Below are 11,363 nucleotides of genomic sequence, written 5' to 3'. Positions count from 1 at the left end.
TATATATATATATATATATATACGTTGAAATGATCATTAAGATTATCTATTAGGAATCAAAAACATCCCTGCAGCCACTACCGAGCAAAATGTGTTCGCAACGCTAGATCACGTTACTCAAAAAATGCACTATAACAACAGGTGTCGCAAAAGCCTAGTGTTACAACTATTCGTCAGTGCGAGCAGACGTGCTCTCGGATGCCGAAAACGACACTGAATGCTAGTGAATACGTGAGTGGCAAATACCCGACAGAGCCTGATCTGAACCTCCGAAAACACTAGCCATCCAAGACATGCATCGGGAAAAGTGATTAACCGAAATCCGCCGAGCCAGCAGACCAGACCAACAAAGTGAAAACTTACTTTGCACTCTACTTATCCATACTGAGCTACTCACCTATACAGGAGAGATAACCAAAGGCCAATAAGACTGTGCTGCCAAAAGCAGTTCGCGTGACTGATACGCATGACTTACACAAACCGAGCAACTGCTCCTGCTTCGAAACAAAGAGTTGTGCCACGCCCGATAAGGTAAGCACCACCGTCTCGGCCCATTGTTTAGCTGCAGTGTCACGAGTGTGGTGAATGAGCAGACTGTTTGGCCGACCGTCAACACGTTCCACTGGAGCACTTGCGCACAATTCACGCACGTTTGTCAGCAGTGGGAACAAGACCTAGGACCAGTGGAGAGTAAAATGGACGGGGGAAAAGACAGTTAAAAAAAAAGAATAAAGCGTCAATAAAATATACTGTAATGAAACATGAGACGGCTTGTGTAGCACATTCAGCTGAGCTTTCAATTATAACTAAATCAGTGTACCAGTGGTAATATTTTGCGAACGGTGTGCAACCCGGGTTCGAGCAGAAGACAAGGCTGACGGAAACTTGGGGACTGCGTCTACCTGATAAGATCGGAGAAAGACAAACGGATAGTTTTCCATCGAATTTTTTGGTCAAACTTATGAGTGATATATTCCGTCAAGAAAATACATAGTTTTTTTGTAATGACCCTTCAATTAATTGAAAACTTCCTCTGAGGTATGTGATCTATTCGGCAGGCGTCTCAGTCCACCTTACGAGGCAACGGCACAGGGTAGTGATCATCCATCAAGATGGCAAACCACTCAGTGCAATCTATGACATGATTGTTCTATGACGATAATGGTTTATTCGCACCTCTATTTTCCTTATAATCGAACCCATACATCCATAGTATATCAGCTTCAATAATCGGTTGCGCACCAACGTCGGCAATCTCACAGTACGGAAATTTTCCAACCCCGGGTTCGAGAGACAAGGCTGACGGAAACTTGGGGACTGCGTCTACCTGATAAGATCGGAGAAAGACAAACGGATAGTTTTCCATCGAATTTTTTGGTCAAACTTATGAGTGATATATTCCGTCAAGAAAATACATAGTTTTTTTGTAATGACCCTTCAATTAATTGAAAACTTCCTCTGAGGTATGTGATCTATTCGGCAGGCGTCTCAGTCCACCTTACGAGGCAACGGCACAGGGTAGTGATCATCCATCAAGATGGCAAACCACTCAGTGCAATCTATGACATGATTGTTCTATGACGATAATGGTTTATTCGCACCTCTATTTTCCTTATAATCGAACCCATACATCCATAGTATATCAGCTTCAATAATCGGTTGCGCACCAACGTCGGCAATCTCACAGTACGGAAATTTTCCAACCCAAGCACGTCAGAGATGTATAAGACTGTTTCCTAGAGTCCGTAATGTAGTGGGCCTCTGGAACGTTAGTATCTATAATAATCGAGACAGCGCTTCCGGGAGGATGTGCCAAATGCGCATCCGCATTGTGTGCCCCTAGCCTCAGCAGAAAATCATTCGAGATGAGCTTTCGTCACAAGAAATGATTTGACGGTGTAACCGCGGCCGAGGCTGACAGCATATCCTTCGAACAGCACTTTTCTATCGTAACCGACGGCCATTGTATCCTTAATCTCAGGGTATTTACCGATGAAACTCTTATGTACGTCAGCCAACGTTCTATTCCAAGTTGTTCAGCTACACTGGGCGACAGCAGAGTAGCGTGGAACGGACCATCCAAGAGAGAATGCGTTATCTCCGTGCCACAAGATCCAACCAACCGAACCCTAACGAGTTCAAGGTAGCTTCAGGAACACCAAATGAATGTCGAGCAAAAATGAATCATTGAGCTGTGACACTCTTTTTGGTTTCTAGGTGCCATACCACCCAAAGTGAGCACGATTGCTGAGACAAGACTGGACAAGATTAGTCGACATGCTTGGGTTGGGTTCCAACTACAGACCTACCGGTCAGTAAGTTCGTACCCTATAAGCACTGAGCATTTATTCCAAAGACCTACCGGTCAGTACCCTATAAGCACTGAGCATTTATTCCACTATTCACGATCTGGTGTGTTATGGAGCCGTCAACGGTGGGGTTGGTTGCGGTGTGGAGCAGTGAAACGTTTGGGTACGTGACAATCAGAGGCTCTATAGCGGGGATCTAGGAAATTTAATCGCCTGAGAATCTCGCTGAAGTTCACATTCGGAATTTTATTTATTCTGGTGTAAACCAAAAACAACATGAATCGTTATCGCCAAGCGTGAGAACGATTATGAGCAGCTGTGGCTTCATTTCGGCGACAGAGCTTGTAATGTAGACAGCCAGAGGTAGGTAAGAAATTAAAGTGAGACAAAGGTATCACACTTTTCAGAAGAGCTCGGTAAGCAATCAATAGTATACCAGGCTCTTCTGAAACGATAACCACTCAATCGGTTCCAAACTTTTTCCAATAGAACGTATCACAGTGTTTCAATTTTTTTACAGAAGTCGATAAACAGAAAACATATCCTCGCTTTACTCGACACATTTGCGTTTCCACGTATGAAAACGAAAAACTGAATGCATTATCGAGTAGTGGACGTAGTTAAAGACGACTAGCAATCATCATTGTTGGAGGAGTATGGTGCATAAACACGATGGTAAATAGACATGTATTGAGAGCAGTGGGTGACGCCTCATCAAAATCCACCTGACAAAATAATTTATTTCGGCTGAAGAGCTCTTGAACACAATGTGCGCACACCATTGTCAAGTTAAAGTCGGTGTTTGACTTGCCAGAGGTTGTCATGCATTGTTAGTTGACACGAGCACAAACAACTGAAGATCTGATGATTGACTGGACACAAGCTATCATGAAAGGATTCAAATTCCAGAAACCTGACCGTTTGTTGTGTACCTAGTTAACAAATTTCTCTATAAAGCGAAACCGCTTTGCAAAAGCCAAACTTCGATAGTGGCTATACTTGGTCGGTGCTCTGAAAATCTTGCTCTGGGCATGTTAAAAAACACAAATCTCATATCAGGTGCAACTTAATTCAACCAAAAGGTCAATTTGAGAGCATTCACACATCTAAAGCGACTGTTTTTTTATTGCCCGGTGTCTAAAAGAGGGTCGATTAACAACTTACAAACATTCTGGACCCATCCTACGTACGAGAGAATCCTCCAAGTGAACTACAACATTGAAGGGTACCTTGCTTCCGGAATGGGAGTGGCACTTTTTCAAAAACATCCATTTTAGGGACTTTATGGTATTTATGAAAGAAAAAAATAATCTGGGATGTATGTTTGATTACGCATCCACTAGCCAGCGCGCTATGTATTAACGACTTTCTGGGCTACAGCTGCTCTTCACAACCAGGGTTGATAAATTACTCGTCTTCGATAGGATAACTCCAAAGATAGGATAGATCTTCATTCACCGCAATCATCGGAAAGAGTGACTGAGCTGAGAGTGTGGGCAATTTTATCATCAGTCAACTCGATCATTGTATCACGCTGCAGATAGCAAGCTGCAAATAGCGAGCTTTCTAAAAGAGGATGCTTTGGGTCCCGAGCAGTAAATAACAAGGAAAACACCTCGTGCAGCCTCTTAGTTCAATTCAGGGTTGGTCATGGAAATACTTTATGATAGGCCTTATAGATCTAGGTTGATCCGAAGATAATAGAAAAGATCATCATTCAGGAGTAACACGCTTTCGGTGCTCCGCTGTCATGCCACCCAAAGGGAGCACGAGGGCTGGGATACTGTCAGTTCGCCCAAGCCTAGACACGACTAGTCGAGATGCTGAGGTCGGGTTCGAACCACGGACTTTCTGGTCAGTAAATTCGCGCTCTAACCACTTGAGCCATCTCGCCCCGAAGGATCGTCTCATCAAATAATCCAGATGTAGTTAGGCAGTAATTTAAACGAATTTTGCCCACATCTTGCAAGAGAGCTCAGTGGCTAAGGGGCGAGCTTGCTGAGTGGAAGATCCGTGGCTCAAACCCGACCCCGGAATCTCCGCAGCATGTCTAGGATTGCGCTACCTGTCAACATCGTCCCCCTCCTGCTTCCTTCGGGCAGCACAGCAGCTAGGTGTCGAAAAGGCGTTAGGGCGGAACGAGTAGTATCACTACTACTATTGGTACTGCTATTATTACACCTTCAGAAGTCAGAATGAAGCACAACGCTATCGTAGCTTTTTGAAGTTGTAATTTAACCACTTCTTCACTTCGTATTTTCGACTAAACTGAAGTCTGTAAATTTATGCGCTGAAAATTTTCAAAGTCCGACGGAGATTCCCTTGAACTAGAAGATCTACCGCGCCAATCGTCAAGGTCAACTTATCTGCTGACCAGATGGGTTAGGCTTTTTCTTAGACTGATAATTAATTCGAAGACCGGAGTCCAACGACCCACTCCTGAATGGATGGGAATATATTTGGTTCCATGCTTAAGGATGTGAAAAACCCCAACAGTTATAAGATAAACTGAACCGTCTATAGTGTTCCCAGTTGATGGAACGCTAGGTAGGCCGAAACCGCGTGTGAAATAAAATTAGGGTGCATTATTTTTGGTAACCGTTACTGAAGAATTCCAAAAATGTGCGTTTACTCCAAGAAGTGTATTATCCGAACTTTTTCTGCCCATCCCAGTGAACTTGGAATTTCATACGTCGCAAACAGTGCGACCCTTGGATAATACTAATATTAGTTCTTTGAATCCCCCGCGTGACACCTAGGTAATGGAACTTTTGATCTAGCAGAACAGTGTCAATTGTGGAGTCTGTAGGCTGCATTAAGATTTATGAGGATCTTAGCAAACCAACATGTGTTTAAAAGCGTTCCAGTTTGTCCAGCATGAGGTGCTTTTTCTCCGTTCATTGAACAAGGTACACAAAACTCGTGCTGAGTTTTGTAAGAACCAAGAATGAATCCATGAAATGCCAGGTAATTTGGTATGCGAAAACCTACCTAAAAGACGAAGAGGTTAATCGACTAATGCTCTAGTTTGAAGGTGCATTTCACCCTGAATATGATTTTTTGCGCTGATATAATCCGTATACCGGAACAGCCGACTAAACCTGATAGAACCTTGAAATAGGAAGGTCACATCGCAGCATGATGTAGATCTAAAAATCGGAAAAATATCTCATTCAGCAAAGCCTGAAATTGGAAATCGTATGGGTTCACTCAGGATACATGAGATATAAGCACAAAAATTGGGTGCAAACTTTGAGCATATGATATAACGTAGTAGCGACGGAGTTCGTTGTCATTTTTTTGGCTGCAGCATGACCGCTATATGAAAAATTGTCATAAAAAGGACAACGCTTAAGAGAGAGAGAGAGAGAGAGAGAGAGAGACGAGAGGACACCGCTAGGAATAGAGTGGACGTACTTTCCAGAAGAGAGCGGACCAAGTGGCCTCATCAAAACGGCGTGCACTATAGAGACGAGAGACACCGCTAGGAATAGAGTGGACGTACTTTCCAGAAGAGAGCGGACCAAGTGGCCTCATCAAAACGGCGTGCACTATGGCACTCGACTGTATTGAACAGCGTCTGACAGGCTGATTTGCGTATTGCTGGGCGTCGATCCAAACACAGGTCAGCAAGTTTACAAAATATATCAATCCATAAATCGTGCAGTGACAGACCACCTTGACCAATCTTTGTCTCGGGTAGTCCGTCTAATTGTAGCAGGTAATCTGCCAAATGGAGCTACAAAGGGGTGTAGTTGGACAGTAGACGACAATGATTCGGGTTCGGATTCGGATCTACGGACAGTAAGTGACTGTATGAAAGGTGATGTGGATCCCCGGCAAATATACGATAAAAAATAACAGAAAGTCGTACAGTGCAAATGATGACACCTTTTCTGAAAAGCAGTAAGAGCGAAGGATTTATATGATATGGGTTCATGTGATGGATCGCGAAATTCCGTTTAAACTGGTAAGTGTGCAAGATTTCGGGGTGCAATTCGCGGAGTATAGATGTAGAGAATGTTGCACGCAATCGACCATCTGAACCCAACGGGCAGCGGACTAAGGCACCTTTTTGTATTAAGAAAAGCTATACTGAAGCAGCACTCTTACACTCGAAGGGGAAAAAGCGTTGCAGTAAGCTATGTTAATGCATAGTGGACGTGGTTGGAAACCTTTATAATTCACTTGCACGACGAACTTTATTCACCCTTGACTACGTCTAACCAGAAACACCCTATATCTAATAGCGGGTTTGTGGTTAATGCGTGGACATGATTTTTAAAAAAATCATAACATAAATCATTTGCCGGTTTGTTGATCTGAAGCTTTCGGCACATATCATGTTCCCGAAATCAAGTCATTGTCGAAGTTACTGAGATGAAACGTACGGCTGAAGGGAAGTAGAAAATTAGGGGTGATCACTATCCTCTATATGCAGCAGCAGCAGCGCCGCATGCAGCCACGGTAGTTAAAGAATCGATAGATTTGTTGGCTGCAAAATATTATTCATACAGTCGTTGATATCGTCTACAGAATGAGATTCGAGTGGCTGATCAAAACACTGCAAAGCACAAAGTCAAGCAACCTATTAGCCAGACTGTCAATTTGGAGGTGTTTCCTCCTTACTCGTAATGCTAAAACGGGAAAGGTAACACATTGTTCGATGATCACATTGTAGGAACACTGCGCAACCAGACGGTGGGGAGTAGGTGAACTTAGACAGGCGTCGACTTTTACCCTGAGTTTGAATGAGCGGTGTAGCGTAGAGACATCTTCTGACTAAAATCACGGTTTCATTGCACGTCTAGTGCACTTTTGACCTAAGCGATCAACTGACACTAACTAAGAGATTACCAATGATTATGTCCAGCAAAAGACTACAATTCATTGTACAAAGTTAACACTCACGGAAGGTCTTCCCAGCACACTTAAGAAGTAGTCAGGTGAGAAAATCCTGCAACAATATGCACACTACATATACGGTAGACAAGCGAAACACAGATGAAAGACAACCCAAGAAAACCGAGGATGAATGTCTAAACAAGTGATCGTAGTGAGTCAGTTTATAGAACGACTGAGAAAACATACCACTAGAAAAACGCATGTGCTGAAGTTCAGTTTGTAGGACACATTAGTCCAGGGTTAGATATCACAGTTTGATGAGCAGACCAGACAGCTAGATAAAACTCCAATACACTAACGATACACTTACAATGGACCCAATCGCCGTGAGAGCGATATTCAAATCCTGTTTCTGGTGTCCAAAGCGAGCAGCAGTTTCCACGCAAGCCGGATAGCAGTTGGGCAGAAGGGACGATAAATAGTCGGTGACAATCAGCTTGAAGCATTGGAAGGCAGTTTGAATGAGGTCGACCCTATTAAACGGTCAGAACAAACCACAAAGGCTGTGAGTTACAAAAAATTATTAAACTCAGTGGTTACCAATGGTCAAAACAAACATGGTGATTCAAACGCCCGCTAATTGTCCAGGTAACCAAACATTTTCCCAGAGTATTACTATTGAGGGACCCATCATAAACAAAATATATGAACCATGAGAAGTGACATCATCAGTAGTATATATCGGAATGTTAGTAGCTTGAGTGCGTAGACTAGTTGTAGATCAGGTGGCTGTTGACCTGTCCACCACGCTCGAGGAACAATAAAATGATAAAAAAAAGGAACGATAAAATATAATATAATACAATATAATATAATATAATAAAAACAAAACAGAACCGCAAGAAAATGATCAAGCCGCTTTACTGACGACAGCTAAGTGAAGACCAACGAGCACGCACTTGTAAACCCAGGGTCAGGTACCAGTTTTCCAAAACTAGTAAAAGATTATACTGAATTTTCACGTTCTGCGCAAGGAAACAGAAGGGAAAATGGAGCTTTTCAAACCAAAATAGCTCACTTGAATGAATCCCGGATTACACCGATGATTTCAATCAGCCGCAACCAGCAAGTACCGATTTGCTCTCCGCAACAGTGGAGCATGTGCTGCACACACTCGAGCTGCTTACCTCTGACATCATCATACGGGACGTCGGACAGAGCCGACAAGGGATCCAACACGACAGTGGTCAAGCTCTATGGATAAATAAAACAAGGATTGGATTCCGAGATAACAAAAAAAGGATGGGAACATAGTCAGTTCCTAAACGTTTGTTTAAAAAACAGCTGACTATTCAGAGTAACCCCATAACACCTTTGCAGATGTGCAGCAATGTTGCAACCGAGCTGGGCAATCATTATGTCGTACGAGACGAATTGGAATTGATGAATCACAACTCGAAAACTAAAAAGTTTTTTGAACTAGGCAGGTGAATCCTTTAAACCAATGCATTTTGAAAGCTGTGAGTAACAACACCGACCCATTTCCATATATACATCAGCACGCTATTCGAGGCAAAGTAGCCTCAAAGGACGGACCAATATTCCACTGAGCGAAATAGCCACTACCAAACATGAGTAACACAAAAAGGGTCCTCTTATGATCAATTCGCAACTTTGGACGAAAGGGGACTCAACAACGTATGCATGCAATCATCTAATGATGGACGGCAGCAAGTTAGGGAGATATGATAATGATCTACTGATGGAAATCAACAGGAGAATTCTAATGCACAAATTCCTGAAACATATGCCACTTTGGAGAAGGGATATCCTCAATGATTTGTGAACTCCTCAGGGGGACGTTGAAGACCGCAAAAATGACGTCCAAATGATCGAGCGTCACGGCCGGTTCACACGCAGTCCGTGTTTTTCGGTGCGATTATTCAGCTTTCAGTTTGTTTTCAAGAGTAGTCAGCGAGAATGCATCTAAAAGACTGGAATGAGTGCCTCCTGAAAGAGGCAAGGAGTTGTCTGCTCTGGAGTCAAACATGGCCACCAGTTTGTTCATAATGGCGCAACAGATAGCGTAAATTACTATCCGAGAAAGTGTCTATTTGCGTGTAGCACGCACGTCGATGAGAAGCAAGACAGACAGGAAGTTCATTTCCCGAGAATGAGAAAAATGTGCATGCATGGAAACAGAAAACAGCATGGTTATAGCAGAAAGCCAAATACGGTGTGCGTCTGAGTTACGAAGGCATTGGCAGAAAACACCAGATGAGCGGAATGTAACCAAACGCTTTTGAACGGCCACCACCAGCTGAAAAACGAATTGTTTGGCACTTGAATACGGCAGTGGACACTGGGGGAAAACGCCTTTTCCGGTAATGAATTAAGTAGAAAACCATCTGGACTAGCGGACAAATGCATAATGCGCTAATCCAATTACGATTCCGGAGTGCGTGAGAAATGAATGAGGCCCCATAGCCTAGTGATGCGTGTTACACTCTTTATTGACCTTACCTGTGTTGTCGGTGTGACCGCTCAATAAGAAGGCAACCAAACAAAAAGAAATAAAAAGCGCTCTCCTGTAGCCTGTTCAATGGTCTAAATAGAGACGGTCGATCTTCAGGGTGATTATACAGTACTTGCACGTTGCCAGAAATAATTGTTTGCAAAGATATGCTTCGAAATCATTCCATCCGACAATGGGAAAATAGATCGAACTCTCGCTTATCAAATGCTCGATAAAATGCTAATAAAACATGTTTCATGATCAGTTGTGTTCGGCAGAACGCGGGTAGATTCAGACAAACCGGCTATATTTAACTGAGTAGCGGATTTATGGATTCAATTGAAGTGTAATCAGGATATGGCTAATACTTATTACTAAAATACACGGTAATCAATCTGCTGGAGAAAAAATGAGGAAAGTGAGTGTTTTCGAGATAAGGGTCATTTTCTTCGACTACTCGAGTTCCTGATGCTTGAGTATTTGACATCACCCAATAAGTATACACAGGTATGAGATGCAGTTGCTTTGATTACGTTCTGTACATAGTCACTCTCTAATGATCCTCAGTAAGTTTAGTGCCTTTGTTGGAGAATGAGTACAGAATGTCATTGATGGTATTCTCTTTTAAGGACAAGCTATCAGTAAGGATACAGCTCCAAGGGACCTTCGTTTCTAAGGTCACACAGTAAACGCTTTTCGGTCCTGAAAGTAGCTCTCAAGCTGGTCATTCAGAGATAGCACAATGTCCACGCATCTTGCCATGGACCTGTATCTACGAGTCAAACATCATATTAAACCGCTGACGTCACCCACAAAGCCACTCGACTTTTTTTGTCATTCAGTAGATCCACAAGATAAAACTTCTAGTTCTGAGCACGGAACCAAGAAAACGATAACGCTTGGGAAACTTGCTTTTATGAGAATGTTCATTATGGGATTGAATCATGCCAGAGTTGACATACCAGTGACAACGAATCGATGGAGCCCAACACAACATGCACGCTGTTCGGTAGATCATATCTTCCACAAGCATCCAGCAGATTCCCTTGAACGGTTACTCTATCAGTAAAACTACATCACCTGCGCAATGGAGCATTTTGTTGGCGGAAGACCTTTGGCGTAGCTGTTATACGGACCGGGTAAAAGTAAGTCTCCAAATTTGACAGGAGTCACATAAGCCAATGCATCGGTGCAAAACATACCCAATTTAAGCTCTTGAGTTAAACAGGGAATCGTATCAAACTCCGCTGTTGCTGTGAACTGTCATCATAGCGAATTTCCTGTTGAGAAGCCAGTCAGGACGTGACCAGGCGATTTGGATTACTACTGGTGCAATATCCTGTCTGAGTTCGAATTAATCACACTGCTGATCAGCTGCTCGTGGATAAGCTGTTTCGTCTTCAATTACTAACCAGGACGCAGCGGAACAGAATCGTCCTGGTGATTCGTGAAACCATCATTATCATCGACACCACATCAGTGTTCAGCAATCACTGATACCTCGCTGTCGTATTTCGTGAGATGCATGCTGATGATGATCCCAAACAAGAAGCTAGAACTTTTTTCACACAAACTGACCTCAATTACAAGATGAATCACAAATGGTGTATCAGTCTCATTAAGAAAAAACAAGTGGAATCTTATTAATTTACTAAACATTACAAAAGCGGTGCTACGTTATCGTCCTGTAGACG

At 42.9% G+C, this 11,363-nt stretch overlaps 1 protein-coding gene across 1 annotated transcript in view; it reads right to left on the bottom strand.

Moving 5' to 3' along the window:
• The window catches only part of T265_09082 (hypothetical protein), a gene marked incomplete at both ends in the record, with an annotated part of 101,741 nt that overhangs the window by 33,730 nt on the left and 56,648 nt on the right, over positions 1-11,363 (bottom strand). The window contains 4 exons of the mRNA XM_009175067.1: positions 482-674; positions 5,815-6,048; positions 7,525-7,687; positions 8,233-8,408. Of these exons, the coding sequence (XP_009173331.1) occupies positions 482-674; positions 5,815-6,048; positions 7,525-7,687; positions 8,233-8,408 (766 nt within the window). The remainder of the gene's footprint in view (positions 1-481; positions 675-5,814; positions 6,049-7,524; positions 7,688-8,232; positions 8,409-11,363) is intronic.

Source organism: Opisthorchis viverrini (assembly GCF_000715545.1).
Source record: "Opisthorchis viverrini unplaced genomic scaffold opera_v5_255, whole genome shotgun sequence".
NCBI lineage: Eukaryota > Metazoa > Platyhelminthes > Trematoda > Opisthorchiida > Opisthorchiidae > Opisthorchis > Opisthorchis viverrini.
The sequence above is the reverse complement of the archived record's forward strand: the minus strand, read 5'-3'. Positions and strand labels throughout refer to the sequence as shown.